Raw genomic sequence first — 21,842 nt, forward strand, 5'->3', positions numbered from 1 at the left:
AATTTTATTTTAGTTTTTAATAACTAATGTTGGCACAACAGGGCAAGTGTGTGTTTGGTGTTATAAGGAAGTGTGACTTTGTCCCCAGTGGCTACAGATTCTCGACCATGCCAGCATAAGAGCTGCAGGAGATTTGCATCCTCCCCAGAGCTCCCTTGATGTCTTTTTCATCTCCCTGTTCTGATGAATGCACAGCAGCTTCTCCCTATGATTTCTGCATTTGCATTTCCCCGCTGACTAATAATACCAATGTCAAGCATTTGGGGGGGGGGAGTTTACTCTTTAAAGTAAGACAGAGACAGGGATATGCAAACAGATCTAGAACAAACATGGCAGAGGGGAGTTGAGATCTAAGCCACAGGCCTGCTGATTTGTTGTTGTTGAACCTGGGGCCTCATGCATCTTGCTACTAAAGAAATAAAAATACCATTCCATGTAAACACTGGACTAGGACGGCATGGCTTCTTGGTATGGGGAGAGGCCCAGAAGAGAGTAAGGAGGAGGCTCTGCATCTTCCCAGCATTGCCAAGCTCTGCCCACCTGGGTCCTGGCCTTCCTCTGCCCCTGCAGGTCACTTACCGCTGGCACTCGCTGGCATGCAAGATGAGCTCAGAGTTGTTCCTGGCACAGACTGTCAGCTCGTGCTCTGTGGAGTTGAAGACGTCGAGGAGCAGGTGGCACTGTCGGGTGCTGCGTGGAAAGACGGAGGGGGGTTCAGAACTCTCCAAAGGCAAAGAGAAGCAACTTAGCCCCTTCTTCCTCTCCAGGGACGTCCCACTACCTGACGATGTGCAGGTGATGATGATTGGTTTACAATAATGCCAAGGCCTCTGGGCATGTGCTTGGAACTTTGTCAAACCCTCTAGGAACCAAAGGACCTTGGAAAGTAGCTCAGTCCTCCAAGCCTCAGCAAGTGGCGAGCAGCTGGCTCTTAAGACCATCTATATACATGGTATACAGTGTCACTAAATAAAGGTGATGTCCAAATGAGGAAGTCTTTGGCTACCCAAGACTGAGCAGGGGGCTGGCTGCTGGATTGTGAAGAACCTCCTGTAGCAAAGGGTACTCCCAATGGTAGCATCCCAACCAATGAGCCACAGTCTTCTCAGACCCCAAGTAATAGAGCCTGGAGGAAAAGGCTTCTAGCCTTCGGCCTCCCTGGCTTCCCTTCCTTCCTCCTTGGAATGAGAAGGAGGCCTTGAAGCTCAGCAACCATTCAGAGAAGAGACACAAACCATTGTCTGTGGATGGCAGAGCTGGGGCCAGGACCTGGAAAACCAGGCACCTCCTACAGCAGCGGTGCCCCGCCCCCACTGCCTCCTCCCTATAGACTTATTAGCCATATGGCTGAAATACTTTAAAAGTACCAACAGCCCATGCTTCATTTGTGTTCATCACTACAGTTAAGTTCCCATTACAGTTGAATGTTTGCCTAAAACTAACACAACTTCCCAAATACCGGGCGCCACGGTAAGCACATGACAGGAAATCGATACCTGTTGGCTGATCTAAAAGGGACAGCCACGGCCACTGCAAGAGCAGAGTAAGAGGGCAGCTGGGCTGGCCTTGGGGAAACAGGAGGAACCGTTTGTCTTGGAAGGGAGGGAGAGATACAGACAAAGAGCTGCTCTCAGGGTCATCTTTAGCTCTGTGTAGAATCAAAACATGACCTTCTAGGGGAAGACATCTAACTTCACTGGTGTGTCCCCAAGCAGGAGGCAGGGCGCTGTTGGTTATTTGGAAAGCCGAGCCAAAGGAAGAGAGAGGGCTGTAGGATTTTTGCCTTTGTGTCCTGACATTTCTGGGGGAGCAGTACAGGGGAGGGGAGGCTGGGGAGAGGGCCACCAGGTGGTGGTGGAGTCTCCAGACTCAGAGCTCAAGTTGGTTTGCCTTCACAGTTGGTAGGCTCCTTGAGAGAAGGAAACATAGACACACATCCAGGGTTCATACACACATAAAAGCAGACACTGCCCAGAGGCCAGGGGGGTCACAAAGCAATCTTTCCTAGCACATCGGGCTTCTCAAGGGAGGGAGGCGGAGGCACAGTGTCGCCATCTTTGGTACACACAGTGCCAACGTGGTGTCAGAGGCCTTCAGAGGATATCCTTATGTTGGCTGATGCTGGGGCTTGGGATCAAGGGTGTCTTCCCCAGGGGCACTGGCATTTGGAGCATGCTCAGTTCTGACAGCTGCCTAGAAGCAGCCTCTTCCCTTAGATCTTAGGCAAAGGAGACTCCAGGAATGACGACCCGGCCTCCCTTTGTCATAACTTCATGAAATCTTTAATCATAGTGAAATCTTTCAGCAGAGACAGAAACTCATAAAACATTCATGGGGAAGGGGGAGAAGGCCATTTTTTAAAGCCCAGAAGGCTGTTTTCACTTGCAGAGCACAGTACCTAGGAAGCTGCATGGGAACGTGGCAGAGATAGACTCTGCGTCACTGCACTCGCTATTCTGAGTCACTGGCTGTGAGGGGCCTTCTGTTAACACGATGATACATTGGTGGATCTTTGTTTTCTATCTGTTACTCACAAATTAACTCCCGTCCCAGACTGTGGTAGCATTTTGTGCCCACCGTTAATATCATTTGCTCGTGTGTCTTTCCACGTCTCTGTGGCTGATTTTCTTTATGAGCCAGGGGAACACACAATTTACTTTTCATTCTTGTGCAATTCTTGGGTTTTGTTTGCTTTTCTGGATTCACCTTTCTGAAGAGGAGGGAAGCCTAAGAGATTTCTCCTGGAGAATGGAAGTCAGAGCGAGCTTTTGAGGGCAAAGAAACTTGCACCGGAAGTGGTAGATGTAGGTCTATGGCCAAGGTGGGCAGATGGGGAAGAGGAATTTCAGCTGCCAGAGGCCACATGTTCCCCAAATTATCAATCGATTTTTCTCAGATGTGAGTCTCCCCTGCATGTCAGCTACTATTGCATGCACACAGTTGAGAGAGGGAGGTGAGGAAGAAAGACAGGGTCTCAGCTTTCTTGAAAATTGAATTGGGAAGGGAGAACAGGAAGAGGGGGTTAAAAAATTAAAGCAATCTTTCCCATGAAGTTAAAAGCAAGAGATTCAAATAGGTCGCAGGGTAAAGCCTCATGTTATTAGTGACATTTCTATGCATTAGCTGAAGATAATTACAAAGAAAAATATTTAAGAATATAGAGTTAGCCAGGCAGTGGTGGCACATGCCTTTAATCCCAGCACTCGGGAGGCAGAGGCAGGTGGATCTCTGTGAGTTCAAGGCCAGCCTGGTCTACAGAGCGAGATCCAGGACAGGCACCAAAACTACACAGAGAAACCCTGTCTCGAAAAACCAAAAAAAAAAAAAAAAGAATATAGATTTATAAATGCAATGCAGCCCAGAAAGCATCTATGAATAAATGTAATAATAAATGTATGTAAGACATTTATGTAAACTATTTTAAGTTTTTACAGAAAATTTAGTAAAGCAGTCAAATGAATAAAAAGATTTTATGCTTGAGGATTAAAAGATCATATTTTAAAAGAAGTCATGATTCTCTAAATCTAAATGAATTCAATGAACCTTAACAAAAAGAGGGACAATGAAGTTTTAGTTTTAGTAAATTCTGATGTGCTAGTCTAAATTATATATGTTTAAAAAAGTGTCAAGAACACACAAAAAAACAATGACAAAGAGAATGTTGGAAAGATCAAGCCTGCTAGACATCAAGAAATCTTCCAAAGCATAAATGATGGAAGACAGCCCACAGCATGTCCCAGAGCTGGGAACTGGAGGTCTGACTAAGAGGCGATGCTCCCTAGGAGAAAGATTTCAGAAAAGCCCTGGGACGCACGGTTTTGTGCACAGGAAACCATATCCCTACCTCACATCATGAGCTGAAAAGTCTACAAAATAGCTCTATGTGACAAAATAGCTCTATTTGAATTTCCTCAGAATTCAAACGTTTATTCAGATACCCTTTCTGCAGGGAGGATAGAAGCTGATCCAACTTATAAGGCTCAGGAAACTCAGAATGTTACAGACTCCCAAGCCTGTAACATTCTCCCCAAGATTGTAGTCAGTAAACAAATCCTGAGAGGCAAGGCTCTCCAGTAGGCAAGCTGTGCAAGAAGCCCTAGGGACACAGCTCCCATGAACTGCCACCCTTGCTGGGGTAGGATTTTGGGTGAACAGCTGGTCTTACATCGTTGCTGGTGTTCCTGAAAGTAATCCCACTCACTAAGCTAGACTTGAGAGGAACATTTCATTGTTCTGTCATGAGTGACCTGTCTGCGGTGAGTAGATGTTTGCAACTGTCCAGAAAGTCATGCAACACGATCTCAAATTTATTTAAAAATTAAAATTTTTAAAACAAGTGAATAGCTTGTGAGAAGTGAGAGATTTCACAAAGGAGTTATGACATGTAAAATATAAAAGAAAGACAGTGTGTTTGGCCCTGTTAAAGTTAGGGACTTTGATATAAATGGAAACCATTAAAAAGCTAAGACACACTCCTTGTGGAAAGGGATTTGCAGTATATTAAACTGACAACAAATCAGAATTCTGATTTCATTGAGAATTCCCATAAATCAATAAGAAATGACTCAGTATGAAATCAAGCAAAGGGTGGGAAGTGTCAGTCCACCCTGGAAAATCTCCAATGGGCAGTAAACAGACACTCTATCAAGCTAGCAGCCAGTGCAAGAAATCAAACCCTGAGACACTGTTTCCCACTCAACTTAATGGAAACACTTAAAAAGTGGTCCAGAACCAAGAGTTGGCCAAGATGTACATCAGCAAAAAGTAGGGTGTAAATAAATTAAATTGGTACAACTTCTAAGGAAGGAAGGAGGGATGGAGGGAGGGGGAAGGAAGGAAGGAAGGAAGGAAGGAAGGAAGGAAGGAAGGAAGGAAGGAAGGAAGGAAGGAAGGTAGGTAGGTGGGGGTTACCTCCTTGAGCAATGTATAAACACACTTAGACCTAACTATTCCATGGCAATGTGTATTAACTCAGAGGGCTCTCACAAAGACACGCTCAAAAGCATTAACTGCAATGTGGTTAATAGAAGCCAAAGGCTCCTTTTAACTAGGTGAAAAGCAACAGGAAAGAGGATGGAACAGGATGGCTGGGGCAGGGAGTGGGGAGTGATAGGGGATGAGGGGGTCGTCAAACCCTGTGCAGAGTCAGAAATGAGTTTGCAAGAACAGCCTGCTTTGTTCTGTTGTGGTCGTGGTTTGAATGAGGATGGCTCCCATAGGCTCAAATATTTGAATGTTTGGTCCCCAGTTGGTAGGACTTTAGGAAGGATTAGGAGGTGTGGCCTCGTTAGAGGAGGTGTGCCACAGAGGGCGGGCTTTGAGGTTTCAAAAGCCTGCACCATTCCCATCTAGCTCGTGCTTGTGGATCAAGATGTGAGCTCTCAGCTACTGCTCGAGCGCCATGCTGCCTGCTGCCATGCGCCCCATCATGGTAATCGCAGACACTAACCCTCTGGAACTGTAAGCCCCAAATAAACCCTTCTAAAAGTTGCCTTGGTCAAGATGTCTCATCACAGCAATGGGAAAGTAACTAAGGCACATGGATACACCTGCGTTAATGACGCCAGGACAGTACGTCACAGGAGGTAACACATGCACTACACTTTTAAAGATTTTTTTTTTCAAATACGCCATCGTGTTATTAACATTAGTCTTTATCAGTGGGAAGGAAGAATATAGATGGAGATTGCACAGTCTAGCTTTCTGTCTTTAATTAAACTTAATATAAATACAATATAGCAAAATGTTAACATTGGACTGCTGTTCCCTTCACCTGTCTTTGTTTCGGTTAAAATCGTCTAGAAACTGTATTTGAAAGTCATTTTGAATGTTGTCTGAGACCAGGGGCTCATCCTGAAGGCAGAGCCTGAGAAAAGAGCTTGCAGGGAGCCAGGACTCAAGGAAGAGAGGCCAGGAGAGGGGCCGTGTGCACACAGAGTGAAGACAAGAGGCTGGGCCACACCAAGGGCTTTATGGGGTAAGTAACTGAGCTGGCCACCCTGGGGCAGCTGGGGCTACATTTCCTGGGTCCTTGTGGTTTCCTTCAAAACCGAGCACCCAAGTCATAGCAGACAGGGTGATTCATTTTCCCAACAAATCTTAGCCTCGCTGGACAAGCTGTCTCCTGGAGGACCGGATCTCACACTTCACTGAGTTAAACCACTGAGCAGTGGGTACCTGGGGTCATCCAATCCTGCAACCTTGGCAAGGCATTTAGAATATTCCAGAAAGCAAGAGGCTGAGCACTGCTGAGGCAAGGTACTCTCTGGCTACACCTGCATAAATCTGGTTACTATGGCAACAGCTAGTGTAAAAAGTAGGCTATGAAATGCAGCGGGGCATGAGACTCCTATAATACAAATAGTTTTCAGAAATTAAGTGCATCTCCTGGAAAACATCAACAGGGGTTTAAAAAAAACTTCAGATTTGATGGCAAAGGAGGTTCTCAACGAAGAAACAATGTTTGATTTGGGACTCTAATGACAAGAAAGCAATCTTATGAAGGTCTTGGAGGAGAGCCTCCCAAAGAGAATGTGCAATTAATGCAAAAATTTTGAGGCACAGTGTGATCACAGAACACGCAGAGAAGAGATTGGCAGAAGATTAATGGTGGAGGAAAGGTCATAAGAAAATATTGATTTCATTCTAAGCATGACAGGAAGCTATTTTGAGAGTTTGAAGTAGATGAGTGGTGTGAACTGTTTTATGTGGTGGGGGGGGGGGGGCGTGGAGATGATGAATTCCAATGCTGAAAAGGATGAAATCAGCACAAGCTACTTTGTCTCTCCCACTGTCTGTAACCAAATCCACCCCTAAGTCACAGCTAGGGCAGGTGGAGTCCAAGACTCAAAAAGTTTGAGACAAATCCAAGTTCTGACCTGGGAGTGAGTTGCGCTTCCCTTCACTGCCCTGACCTGACCCAAAAGGCAGCTTGGAGCTCAGAGGGCTGCGATGACCTTCCTTAGCAAGGTGCTGGGATCCCAGAGGTGTATGCCAGGGACAGCAGCAAGAGTCACAGAAGCTTCACTTCCTAGCCTGACCCATGGGGAGCCTTCCAGTCCAGCCTGTGGGCAGCACCATACACAGACAGTACCGTGAAGGCACTGGGCTACATGGGTGAGTATCACTCTCTGGTCCAGGAGTCTCTGTCCTACAAGCCATAGTGTCAGCATCCATCACATCCAGCTTACTCCCTGTTCTTCTGGCCAATCAGTCACACAGGAGACTCAACACAGGCAAGTCACGCCTACTTTTAGCGGGGACACAGGAGGGAGATTTGCAATAGGACAGAGATTAAGAGACCAGTATGACAGTTAGGTGGGAACCTCAGGCTTCACCAGAGCATAGCACATGGAATCAGGCCAAGTAACCATGGTTAAAGTCTTCAGTTCTGGGGTGGCATAGACCACAGAAAGAACCAGAGAGTGCCACAAATCCTTTGAAATGGGACAGCTGGCCCCTGGGACAATGCAAGAAAACCAAAGACACTATGGACTACCCACTAAAAGAGAATTTTCCTGAGGACCCAGACAAGACCCCAGCACCTCAGAGCACTAGATGCAAATACTCAGAAGATCTCAGGAAAGAATTTGCTACCAGAAACTATGAACTCCACGTGAAGGACAAAACAGTGGGGCACCTCAAGATGCCTATCTTAGAGAAGGATGTGCCCAAGAAGGCATAAGAGAGCATCCCAGGAAAGCGGGGAGGCATGAGGATGAGCCAGGAGAAGCATCAGAGCAGGAAAGTGAGCTGAGAAATACACTGGGTGGTAACAATGAAGACAAGGGGAGAAAAGACAGAGAACAAACCACCCGGAACTGAGAGACCTCCAGGAGACATGCCACCCCCCACCCCAGAGACGGTGCATGCTCTTCTCACCCTCACCAATGCCTGTACTCCATCTACAAGCATAAAAGCAAATCCCCAAATAATACTCTAGAAGAGTGGAAATCGTACAAAGAATGTTTGGAGCCAACAAAGGAAATGAGACACCTAAAATTAAAGATCCTCCACAGAAACAGTAGAGAAGCATCATCCAACAGAAACAACAGAGGAAAAAATACTGAAAAGTATAATCCTAAGCAGGGAGTAGGGGTATAACCTAATAAGAACTATGTTATAAGAAACTGAGCAAGAAGTAAAAGCTACACACAGCTTCTGAAGAAATGATGGCAGAAAACCTCCTGGACTTGTCTGCGATGTCACACGGTTCCTGGCAGCTCAGCACACCCCACCCAGTACACATGTAAAGAATCCTATATCTAGAAACAGCGGAAGCTGCAGAGAGGGAAGTCCAAAGGGAGAAGGCTACCAGGATGAACAAGCAAGAGACAGGAAACGGGTGTGAAAAGTCTGAAGCTCTGTCATCAGACACTGTGAAGGGCAGAGGAAGCAGGACATTTTACAAGTGATTGAGGGGTGGAGAGACTGTAACCTAGAAGTCTGCATCCAAGGAGAAGGGGGGATGTCCTTCAGGAGTGGAGGGGTGGGGAAGGCCGGGACTCTAAAAGGGGCCTTCCAGAAAGACCTTCAGAAGAAAGGGCAAGAACATTACCAGGAAACTTGGCATGGGAAGAAGGAGAAAAGAGCAACAAAAATGTCAAGTACCCAGTGCAAGAGAGCTTACTAAGATCTATGACAGTAAAAGGCAGGAGCGTAGCAGCGTCCACTTTGGAGCAGGGACAGTTAGTGGTGATAAAGAACATTGCTTAATGAAGGAAAGCCTGAATCTACCAAGAATACCCAATCAGTCTTAATGTCTGGGCACTTAGCTCCATGAGGACCCCGGGGGAACTTAAAAGATAAATGGAGAGAAGCATAATTAGAGTCAAAGACACCAATAGGAGCTTCTTGGAAATGTGCAGAATGAGCAGACATAAAATCAACAATATAGGAGACATGAGCAACCACCCATGTTTGACTGACATGTAATGAAAACCCCACCTCACACCTGCAGAACCCATGCACTAGTGCACAGTAAAAGCACACAAAGTGTGTTCTCAACTGAAGCAGGATTAATCCAGAGGTTGGTAGCAGAATGGTCAATGGGACATTTAAAATGCGAGGAAATGGACCAACGCACTTCAAACAGCCCTAACGAGAAACCAGGATTGTTTGCAGTTAGTAAAAACCCAGGCACTGAGATGCAGCTGATGAAGGACTTAGAGGGAGACCTGCTGCATTAAATGACTGTATCAGGAGAGACTGGAGGTACAGGGCAAGCAGCTCTTATCATGGGAAATAAAGAAACTCACAGGAAGCAGAGGGAGAGAACAAGGAAGAGAAGAGCAGAGAGACAGAGAAAACTGACTGGTTTACACTACCTGAGTCTTCAAAAAGGTCAGTATAATTTTATGATCAAACTTTAAAGGAGAGAGAGAGAAAGGGAGGGAGGGAGGGAGGGAGGGAGGGAGGGAGGGAGGGAGAGGAATGAAGAGAGAGAGGGAGAAGGGGAGGGGGAGGGGGAGAGGGAGAGGGAGAGGGAGAGGGAGAGGGAGAGGGAGAGGGAGAGAGAGAGAGAGAGAGAGAGAGAGAGAGAGAGAGAGAGAGAGAGAGAGAGAGAGAGAGAGAGAGAGCAGTCAAACAGGACCAAAGCCACTGAGAGGGCAGCATGGAGACTTCAGAGTTCCCCCTCGCCAGTGTCACAACCCAGATGACAGAGGACACAAACTGCCAGAATCAACCCAAGAAAAGGTAAACGACCTCAAAAGTCTCCCACCCGTTAAATCAATCAAATCTAATATTTTTTTTAATCTTCTCCAGGTCAGGATTCTTTCCTGACAAATTCTACCAAACAGTTATTTAAGTAATTAAAGAAATAACAATACTGTGTGGTTTCTTCCAGAAAGCAGGAGTGGAAGAAATGCTTCCAAGAACAATTTAGTGCACTCCCTAAAGCAGATGCAGACAGAAGCTAAGCACTCAAAAAGGCCCCTTATGAAACTGTTCTTTCTGAAGTCCCAAGTTCAATTCCCAGCACCCACACAAGGTGGTTCCCAACCACCTGTAACGCTAGTCTCCTCAGGCACTTATATGCACATACCTCCACACAGACACGTATAAATAAATAAAACTAAAATCCTTTTTAAAAACACAAATACAACTTGTAACAAAATTTGACAGATTAGGAAGCTGGAGAGATGTGTCAGCAGTTAGGAGCACTTGCTGCTCTTCCAGAAGACCTGGGTTCGGTTCCCAGCACCCACATGGTGGCTCAGACTATCTGTAGCTTCAGTTCCAGGGGCACTGACAGCCCCTTCTGACCTCCTTGGGCACCCAGACATGCATGTAGTACATATATATAAATGGAGCCATATATATATATATATATATATATATATATATATATATGTAAGTAAATCCTTTTTAAACACATGACAAATTGGATCACCTTTAAAAATATTTAATACACAACAGTTCTGGGCAATAAAAAAGATTAATAAAATATTTTAAATATGGGCTGGAGAGATGGCCCTGTGGTTAAGAATACATTCTGCTCTGGTAGAGGGCCTATGTCGGGCTCCTAGCACCCACATGGGGCAACTCATAACCATCTATATCTCTAGCTACAGGAGATGTGACACCCTCTTCTGAATTCACCAAACACACTCATACACATGTGCGCGCTCACACACACACACACACTTAAAAATAAATCTTCTAAAAAATAAATATGATAAAATTACATATAAAGCAGCACTTGGGGAAAAAAGCAAAAGCTCAATAAATATAAAGAATATTAAGCTTCACACCCAGTTAACGATGTTAAAGTTGTAAAACCAGTGAGATGTTGCACAGACCTCAACTGTTCACTCTTTCATAACAGTGATATTTTTAATGAGGCTGGGAAGTCATAATCTCACACTCTCAGGGACGAATTGCAGAGGAATTTTCTATAGTGCACATTAAAAGTCCAGATTCTTTGAAATTCTCTTTCAAACACACTCTCCACATGCACACAGACTTAGGCACAAAAATGCTCAACACAAACAGCCAGGAGGGAAAGCCAACTAGTTCCGAGCAGAGGGGAGACTGTGGAAAAGTATGCAGTTTCTACATAAATACAGAGACCCAGGTGTCTGATACGGAGAAGCCATCAACGTGGATTACACAGATAATTAACTGGCGCAGAAGCCACGTCTTATTTTTAGTTTTAGAACAGTAACAAGCACTGTGCACAGTGCCGGGGGAGGGGCACAGAGAAGATAATGTCTGCAGAATGTCACCAGCGGGCGTCTTGGTGGGAGACACAACAGGTATGGGGGTGCTCACCATACTTCCCATAGCATGGATTTATGTAACGAGTCTGAATGGCTGGAGAAGGGGACAAACATCTCCCCTTAAGTATAATATCCCCACTACTTTTAACTAAGGACAAGCCAGGCTCAGAGCAATTCAGTGGCCCTCCCGAGTCAGGAACTGGGTTCAGAGTCTAGGATTCTGCCTCCTTTCCCTCCACTGAGTCAAGATGACCTGCCATGTACAGTCACCTGCTATGTCCTCCTCATAGGCCAGGAGTCCTGGGGATTGATTTAAACAGAGCAAAGGAGCCGGGCGGTGGTGGTGCACGCCTTTAATCCCAGCACTCGGAAGGCAGAGCCAGGCAAATCTCTGAGTTCAAGGCCAGCCTGGGCTACCAAGAGAGTTCTAGGAAAGGCGCAAAGCTACACAGAGAAACTCTGTCTCGAAAAAACAAAAAAATAAAAAATAAAAAAAAAATAAACAGAGCAAAGGAATGACCTGGGATATATGGTCAGAGACCAAGAACAAGAGGGGAAGAGAGTGCCAACTCCTATGACCATACCACTTGCCAGGCTCTGCCTTAAATATCTGACATTCAGCTTTCTATCTTAACCCTCACAACATGGTATCAGGATCCAGGGTTTAGAAACATTCCAGAACTCACCCCTATGGCAGAGCTGGTAATCAGTATGAGTGAGGGCACCTCACTCCCACTTTTTCCCTCTTTTGCTGTGCATGTTGGGGGAGGGGGGAACATGCACTGCGTAAATGTTTAATATGCATTCATACCTGTGTACAGATGCACATACACATGTGCAGGAGCCTGCAGAGGCCTGAGGGTGATGTCAGGGATATTCTTTGATTACTTGCTATCTTACTTTCTTTGAGGCAGGGTCTCTCATTCAAATGCAGATTAAGCTGGTCTAGTCTTACTAGCCAGCTGGCTTCTGGGGTCTCCCATCTCCGCCTTCCAAGGCTGGAATTGCAGGTGGAACAACACATCCACCCATCATCTATGTGAGTTCTGGGGGTGCAAACTCTTGTCCTGCGTTTTGCATGGCAAATGCTTTGACTTCCTGTGTCATCTCTCAAACCCTTTCAAACGCCATTGTTGATGTCCCTGGGCTCCAGTGCCTTCTGCAGACCCCTTGTGGCTCCTGGGTGAATGGGGCATCATGTGGCCACAAACAGTGACAGGCTAGAAATGTCTCTTCCTTATATCTTAGGAGGGTAGAGTATTTTTTAATATTGGTTTAGTGTATGTAAATGTGTGTATGTATGTATATATATACATATATGTATGTATGTATGTATGTATGTGTTATACAGGGAGATCAGGAAAAAAATTCTAGGATTTGCTTCTCTTTTGCGTCTTCAAGCTTGGAGGGCAGTGCCCTTACCCACTGAGCCATCTCACCAGCTCAGAACAGACTATTTTGTAACTCAAGCATATCCCAGGAGGAGTCACAGTCCCCTCCTCCTGTATCTTGCCTATCAGTGTGCCCTCGGGATTCTGGACTCTGGCTCTGGCCTCCCCACTGCACAGCTTCCTCCGAATTCACGGAAGAAGCAATTGCTATTCCTACTGTTCACACAGACGGCTTCATGGCACCAGCTCACACCGGGTGGTTCTTTCTTGATCTGTCATGTACCTCCCATGTCCCCTTGGCATTAATTATCAATTCAACTGAGTACTGGTGCCTGTATCATGGCAGGTGCCGTGCTGGGTATAGCCAACACAGCAGCCGGTCAGGGTGTTTGGCTTCAGAGAGCCAACACTAAGGTAGGAAGATGGGCCAGCAGCTAAGGCCAGTGGCATCCTATGGAAGTTCCCAGGACCAGCTGTGCATAGTAGATCTTCTTACAGGACTGGCCCTCCCTTTCCCCAAAGAACATGGCACACAAGAAAGAAGCAAGGATCTTCAATGTTCATTTATCGATCTTGTACTTGGTACCATATTCAAATCTTCACAAATAATTTTTTAACATGTGATTTCATGACCACACAAGATCAATGCTATCGGCATTTGAGATGAAATACAGATTTACTTCTGAATCTTATTGCTAAAATTCTAAAGTCTTACAAAGTGTAAAATGAATCTAGCAAGTGCAGCAGCTTGGAAAAGCTCTAGCCTGATAAAGGTCTCTCTTGAAACAGCCTTGATGCTATACACTATGGGCATGGGACCTCTGGGGAGCTGAGGGCCACTCCCCAACAGAAACCTTTAAAATGACAGAGAGCAAGTGCAACAGTGTCTCCAGAAGGATGGCTTCTATTCGCACGAAATACCTATTACACCCTGCACTCTGCTCTGAGGAGGGTATTCTCTACATAGCTCCAAATAGGAATGTCTAAGATTGGATCATTTACTGTAACCGTCTAGAAAGAAATTGCTCCTTGGGAGAGAGGGAAGCGCAGCTGCTAGAGAGGGGCAGTGTGGCCTGATCCATTTTAGTCTAGTCCCTAAGAACATTACCGGGCGGCTCGGTGTAAAATGGGAATCTCAGAGGTAATTGATCTTCCAAACGCAAGTGGGAGGGAGGGGGAGGGGGAGAGGGGAAGGGAGAGAGAGAAAAGAAGGGAGGGAGAACAGTCTGCCTCTCATCTTTACTATTTTATGGCATTTAGGGAAAATGGTCCACTCTTCAATAATTTGATTCTCTTTTCTCCCTGGTGAGATGAACAGAGCAGACACAGTCTCTCAGTAAGGGACAGACAGATAGACCCTGAAACTGCAACTCCCATGATAACATGTACACAGCAGAAGGAATCAGAGCTAGGTCTCTGGACACCTGGCTCACACAAATATGACCCAAAGCCACAGTATGGTGCTGAGAGGCCCCATGTAGACCCAAGCCTTCGCGTGCCAATGGGTAGAAGACATGAGGAGCCACTGCACACTCCAGAGCATGATGCCCACCTCCAAGGGCATTCTGGAACGAGAACAGGATGCTGAACATAACATGCCCAGAACAAAGAACATTTCTCTTTGCCCTTTCCTTTCCAGAAGACAGTCACATCAAAACCTACCAGTAAGAGGGGCTGTGAGGATGACTTGGAGGGTAAGAGTACTTGGTGCACATGTACGACAACCTGAGCTTGGATGTTTGGATTCCCTAGAACTCGTGTAAAAATTTAAAAAAGAAAAAAAGCTGGGTATGGCAATACTTACCTGTAACCTCAGTGCTGCGGGGAGGGGCAGAAACAGGAGGGTCAGGCCACTGGGGCTCTCTGGCTGCCAGCCTCATATCAAGTTTAGTAAGAGACCCTGTCTCAAGGGAACAAGGTAGAGTGTGAAAGAGCAAGTACCTGACATCCTCTTCTGGCCACCACACATACACATGGACACTCAGAGCTGCATGCATGCATGCATGTATACACCACACACACACACTCACATCTGCATATATGCATGCACATACAACACACACCACACACACTCATATCTACATATATGCATGCACATACAACACAACACACACACACACACACACACACACACACACACACACACGAGAAAAACTATAGAAATGAGACAGAAATCCTGACAATTCTGGGAGCAAATGACCCATACACATTTGCAGCTGAGCTTCTCTACATAACTGGCCCACACCAGGGTGATCTTTTGACATCCCTGGCTTCTGTTTACACTAAAAATCAGTCTAAACCTCCATGAAAGTTCTGACATGCAGGTGGTCATTTGGCTGTCCAGACTGCAGTGGCTTTGAAGTAAGAAAACCTAGATCAACTGTCACCAGCAAGCTACATGAGCTGGAGAAAAACATACAACACCCACCCGGCCTCATCTGTAGTCCAAGTGTGTTGAGAAGGGCCTGCCTTTAAAAGTGAGATGTGTAGAATTCTAGCACAGCATGATTCTGACAGAACAATCTTCACCTGTGAGCAAAAAGCAAGCAATGAATTCATAATGCACCACAGCATGCCACTTCAATAAACCGCTAATGCTGAGTGCCCAAAATGCATGTTGATTTTGCTGTAGTCACCAAGGAAAATAGAACTTCAGCTTGGTGCCCATTCTGTCAGTCTTAAAACCTAGAGGGGCTCATCAGTGCTTCGCTCTTCCCAGGGTCCTCCCATGGGCTGGCCCAGTGTTGAACACTGCAGCATCCCATTTCCCATGATAACTTTCCAGATCTCACCCATTAAAAATTAAGGGCCGTCTTGGGTTGCACACATAATTTTACATGTGAGCATTAAATTTTTTAAAATCAAAGGACAAGTTACATGGGATAACAGACAAAGATATGAAAGATAGACCGATGAGTCCTTACACTATCTTAACCCCGGGATAGCACCCTACTAGACATACAATACTTCACTGAGGCAGAAAGACACTGGTCCTCCCAGGCAACCGACGAACCTGGTCTGCCTAGAACTGGGGACCTCCCTGGGGAGAGGAAGTGTCAGAGGCAAAGTCTAAGAAAACCAAGGTAATAGACCCTAATACCTTCCTAACCCACTTCTTCTCACCCCGCCCCCTCAACCCACACCCAGCCACTACTCAAAGCACTCTGACCAAAGGTGTCACTGTCTGGAACTGTGTGCACAGACACCTTCGACTGGCATCATGTTCCAGAAGTTCCTTTTGTTTCTCAGTGGTATCCCCCTGTGGGATTGTATCAAAGACGGCTCACCCATTCTCCTGCTGACAGGTATTCAGAGTCATTTCCACACTGGGGTTATAGAAAGTAAAGCTGTTATATAAATTCTTGCACAAGTCTTTTTTGTAGATACAGATTTTTTTTTCAGTTCTCTAAAATAAACATGCAGAAAAGAAACTGGCAGCTCACTGGGTAGGTATATGTTTCAAAGCTCCAAGAAGAGCTGCTGGTCAACTTGTATGCCCACAAATTCCAGTTCAATCCCATCCTCACCAGCATTGAATGCAATCAGCAGTTACTCATGTTAGCCATTCTGGGAGGTATACAATGGTGCCTAACTATAGGTTTATTTTATGTTCCTCTAACAATTAATGACACAGAACATGTTTCAGGTGACTGGGGGTCATTATAAAAAAAAATATACCTGTTCAAATGCTGCAGTATATTTTATGGCATGATTTGCCTTTTGATGAGTGTGATTTTTTTTTTTTCGAGACAGGGTTTCCCTGCATAGCTTTGCTCCTTTCCTGGAGCTCACTTGGTAGCCCAGGCTGGCCTCAAACTCACAGAGATCTGCCTGGCTCTGCCTCCTGAGTGCTGGGATTAAAGGCGTGCACCACCACCGCCTGGCTGTAAATTTTTGTGTGATTTGTTTATTTTATTTAGAAAAAGCACTCAGGCATGCAACATGCCAGAGCACATACATGGAGGCCAGAGAACAGCTTTCAGGAGGAACTGCTTGCCTTCTTTCTACCTGGCTGATGCAGTCTCTCTCCATGCTTCTGCTGCTGCGTTGTCTACTCCAGGCTACCTAACCCACAAGCTTCCAGCGGTTCTCACGCTTCCATCTCAATACAGGAGGGCTAGAGGCACAGATGTGGCCCACAGCATCCAGCATTTTAGCTGGATCCCAAGGATCAGATTTAGGCATCTAGCTGCCATAGCAAAAGCTTTTACCCCCTTGCAGCCTCTGGCCAGCCCAAGCATAAGGTTTCAATTTTCATGAAATTAATTATTTATCAACATTTTATTTTATAGTTAGCAATTTTCTGAGTGGATCTAAGAAATCTCTGGCTTCAAGTCAGGAAGCTGCCTTGCTATGTCTCCTTTGAGGAGCAAGAACAGGCTGTGCATTCTGCTAAGTCTATTTATGAATTGTCTACCTGGGTGTACTGACCTCTAGTCCTCATGGGTGCCAATGGCCTCTGCACAGAAGTTTTCAAATCACATACTTAATTCCTCCAATTTTGTTCTTTTAGGTCAAGGAATATTTCCTGCTCTGTTTCAAGATATTTTAAACAACAACTTTCCAGTTTCTGGTTTAATTAATAAATATTGCCAGGACTTTGGTTGGGATTGCCTTGAGTTTATAGTCAATACAGAGGAAACTGGAATCTCAACAGGAACTAGCTCTTCTCAGTAATCAGCGCCTGTCCTTTGCCAGGTATTCAAGCCTCTTCCCTGTGTTTTGACACTTTCTAGATAGAGAGCACATTTTCACAACTTTATCCCTGTGGTTTGTGTTTTGGTTTTATTGAAACATTATTTTCAATTTTATCTTCAAATTTCTCATTGTTGCTAATAAACAGGAATACAGCTGGCTATGTGTACAGTGTAATAGCAGACATGTGGTTGACAACAGGTTTTGTTTTGTTTTTTTTAACTATCCATTTCTAGTTTTTAGGTCTTTGATTATTTTTACTTTTTGAAACCTTATTGCTCTGGGAAGGATTACAAGGAATATAACAGAGTGCTCACAGCAGACAGGTTTGCCTGGCTCATGTTCATGGAGAAATTGTTCAGACTTGCCCTGCAGCAACAGTAACCGTAGACTCTCTGCCCAGGAACTTCCTGGTGCTGACAAGCTTTCAGAAACCCTAGTTTATAGAGTTCCCAGCTAAGTAAGAATTGAATTTTGTCCAAGAACATCCTTCATCAATTGCCAGGTTTTCCCCCTTTGTTTTGCTAATGAGATAAATTCCAATGGTTAAGTTTTCAGTGCTTAAAACTAAATGTATTTCTAGGATAAACTGGAATGGTTAGTACTCTATTATACCTTACATGTGGCTGAAATCAACTAGTATTTTGTCTTTCAACTCATCCTTTGAATACCTGAGGCTGCTGGCCTACAGATTTTTCTTCCTGTGATATGGTTGGTGTCTCTGGAAAGCAGCAGTATGATGAGGTTGGGTCCAGGAGGGACTCCTCCTTGCCTGCTTTTGAAATGAGCTTCCTTAAAAGCACTGTGCTTGTTTTCTTAAGAGCTTGAACTACTTACTGGAGAAGTTGCCGGGTCCCACAGAACGCTTCAGGGAAACTTTCTAGTTGAGAGTGTCCATTCATAAAGAATGTCTATTCACAAAGAGTGTCCATTCACAGAGTGTCTATTCACAGAGAGTGTCTATTCACAGAGAGCGTCTATTCACATACTCTATTTCTTCTTGTGTCAGTTTTAGTACTTTGTCCACTTTCCTCCTTCAAAACACTGATCCATTTTGCCTCAGTTGTATAACTCACTGGGATAAGGCTCGCTACAGTATCCTCTTATATTTCCAAACATAGCATATACAAAACTCACAGAAGCCTTCATCTTTTTTTACCTTCTACTAACAATTTGTGTTTTCTCTTTCTCCCCACTCATTGCCCTAGTTATGATTAATTTTATTATTAATCTTTTTAAAGTATCAGTTTTGGTTCCATTGACTCCATAAATTCTCTTTCACTCCCTATTTTACTGACATGCTTTCTTCTCTATAATTTCTTCTGGGGGTATTGAACTCTTCTTTGTGTGATGCAGAAGCCACACCAATGATTTGGCCATTAATTTCTAGTATAAGCAATCACTCTTCCATAAATACAATTATGTGGAGCTGGTTAACCAAAATGTCTAGGTTGGCCACAATTTTCCTGTGAGTTTTGTTTTGTTTCGTAAACTTGTCATATCAGATTCTCGGGGAATAATATTCAAACAGTCAGGTATACCATGGGGTTATCTGTTTCTCCCCTTCATGTGCCAGTTTTATTTTGAAATTATCTTTTTAAGTGTATTTATATTTAGGACAGTAATGTGCTATTGAGAACTCAATTCTTAAATCACTACAAATTTTCCCATCTCTTTCTCTTGAAAGCCCAGATGTTTAATATTAATAAGTTCATACCAACCTTCTAAACATTAGTGTTTACATACATTGTGCACATTTGAGGCTGGTTTCTTGTAAGAGGCACATAGTTAATGTCTTCCGATTGCATGGAGTCTGACAAGCTCCACTTTTAAATGCAATGCTGAATCTGTCTGCACTGGGGCAAATTTGGACATAGACATGTAAGTCTGTACTGTCTGTATCCTTTTCAGTCACTCACTCCTCCTCTTCCTCCCCACTCCTAGAGGGAGCTTGGATCTTTTCTATTTATTCACTCATCTGATGTTCCATTGCTCCATTGCTCCTGTGTGTGCATTTGTATTCCCATTCCATACTAATTGTGTGTGACAAGCTCCTATCAGGCTAGCGGAGAGCAAGAAGTTGCTCTGTCTGCCCCTGTTTCCAAAGAGGCTGTGTGATGCACCTGGTATTGGGGGGGGGGGGCGGTGCTGGCTGGAAACAGGGCAGAAGTGCTCCCAGGAATATGACACTATGTGTTAGAGAAGTGAGGAAAGCACAGAGAAACACACACACACACACACACACACACACACACACACACACACACACACACATTAGCACACATGCACACTCCTGCTAGAGAAATGTACAGGAAGTCAAACAGGTTTCAAAGGCAAGCAGATGTTTTCCAAAGGGTTAAATAGAAGAATGGTAGTTTATTAATAGGACCCTTTTAGGGAAAAGATACAGTTGAAGCCCCCAGGAGTGAACTGCCTTGACACAAGCTCTGGCTGTAAAGGTATGACTGGCTGTACCAGAACTTGGTAGGAACATGGGGAGAAGCAGGTGAGAGGAAGGTCTATCCCAAACAAGAGTGGGAGAGACCCTGAATACAGTCTCCTCAGCACTGGATCTGTCTGCAAGCTGGGTAGGACCTGGGGACAAGCAGGGCTGGAGCCAACTGGTCAACCCTCCATGAGGATATGGATACACAGTGGCCAGAGTGATCTGGAAATGGTGACATTCCATCCCAGGATTTTGAGATCAATTAGATTTAGGGATAGTGGAAAAGGAAAATCAGAAGTGCACTCTCAAACCCAAGAGCTGGAAAGAGAAATACACCAGCCAAACCAAGAGAAGATGAAGGCTACCGGTTGGCAACAAAGACCAAAGTAGTGCTTCAGCCTACAGCCAATGCTTCCAAGTCCACTTCAACCTTAAATTACCATTTACACCTACAGGGGCCATGAGGTAGCAGCCATATATCAATGAGGCACAAAAGAGAATTCATAGAAACCTGTGCCACATCTGAGAAGTCTTGATGGGCAGTGGCAGCAAGAGAAGAGAAGGAGCAAGAAAGGCAGACATGATGTAGCAGAGCTATGTGTGGAAGGCTTGGCACACCCTAACACTGGCTGTCAGCACGCTGGCCAAATCTGCCCTGGGGGCAGGAGCTTTAAAGCTTTATACAAATTCAAGTAGAAGCCACCTTGGCAGTGAGGACCAAAAAAGTGATAGATGATGAAAAGGGATGGTAAAAGGCCCAGATAAGCCATTAATTCTTGCTGAAGCCTTTTTCCAGTGGCCGGGGGGTAAGTGAGCCAGATCCGTTTAAATGGATTTTTCTGTCAGCGTCATGATGGACACCATACCTCTATTTTACCCTATAGAATACAAGAAAGGAATAAACAGCACAGGCCAGGGTGCTATTTGTGATGTCCAAAGAAAGACAGATGAGTGTTAGTTATGGCTGCTGTTTTGCTCAATTAAGCATACACAATGCTGACCTGGTCCACAGTGGAGTTCAGTGGAGGTGGGTCCCCATTCTCCAGGAGCTGCACATATAAACTATCCCAAGGGCTCCTGGGAAGCATTGATACCACTTCCACAGTACATGTATGAGATAAGGAACTGTCACCTTCCACCTAAGAGAAAACCAATGGCCTTTCTCACCACATGTGACCCTGAAGTAGACAAACTCACCCTTCCCTTTCCTAAGAAGAAGATCAGGCCTGGGGGAGTTGGTAACAGAGAGCGTTACCTTGAGGGAAATAACTCCCTGTATGGAACGAGCTGACACTGTGCTGAGCTAGAAGGTCCTTGTGGTGCTGGAGAGTGAGCCCTGAGACAAAAACCTTCATCTCACCCGCCAAAGGAGCATCACAGAGAACAAGGCTGTGGTCCTCAGGAGGAACCAAATACAAGCAAAGCACTATGCAGAGCCCCCAGTGATGAAGGCTCAGACAGAGCAAAGCAAAGAATTTGCCCTGGGAGGGTGCCACACACACACACACACAGGGACTGTGGGCACAGCATCCTCGCTGCCCATTAACACCAAGGACCACTGCCCTGCCAAAGGCATGGCTCTGCCGGACAGTGAGATAAGATAACCAGTGACATGAGACAACCTCCCACCCACCCCACCCCACCCAGCCCGGTTACCTGGTTGCCGGAAGCGTGCTGACTCTGGTGAAAAACACAGAGGGCTCAACTTCCACATGCAGTCCCAGAGACAGGTTCCTGTAATACCCTTCCACGTGGCCTGGGCCTCCGGAGTACTTGAAGTTCAGGACAGCTTCCAGAGTCTAAAAAGTTAAGACAAACACTAAGTCAGTACCCACAAGTAGGTGAGGCTCCACGCCGGGAAGCAGGCTGCGACCTAGCGAGGGTCTCAGGACCCTCACCCCTGAAAGGATCACACAACTAGCCCAGCTCATACTGTGCATCTGGCACCATTTTTTCCTGTGGTACCGAAAGTCTGAACAGTCCTTGGCTGTACGTACAGGGAGAAGGAGCTCCAATATGCACCCTCTTAAGATACCACACTTGACAGAGAAAACACACTGTGCGTTGGCAGATGGCTGGGAAGGGCAG

General features: G+C 45.3%; 1 protein-coding gene across 4 annotated transcripts in view; it reads right to left on the reverse strand.

Annotated features, from left to right (window-relative positions):
• Trappc9 (trafficking protein particle complex subunit 9) overlaps positions 1–21,842 on the reverse strand; it is a 489,946-nt gene that overhangs the window by 161,116 nt on the left and 306,988 nt on the right. For all 4 annotated transcript variants that reach the window (XM_076556025.1, XM_076556023.1, XM_076556024.1 and 1 more), the window contains 2 exons: positions 21,411–21,553; positions 580–690 (listed from right to left, as the gene is read on the reverse strand). In XM_076556025.1, the coding sequence (XP_076412140.1) occupies positions 580–690; positions 21,411–21,553 (254 nt within the window). The remainder of the gene's footprint in view (positions 1–579; positions 691–21,410; positions 21,554–21,842) is intronic.

This window comes from Peromyscus maniculatus, chromosome 20 (genome assembly GCF_049852395.1).
Source record: "Peromyscus maniculatus bairdii isolate BWxNUB_F1_BW_parent chromosome 20, HU_Pman_BW_mat_3.1, whole genome shotgun sequence".
NCBI lineage: Eukaryota > Metazoa > Chordata > Mammalia > Rodentia > Cricetidae > Peromyscus > Peromyscus maniculatus.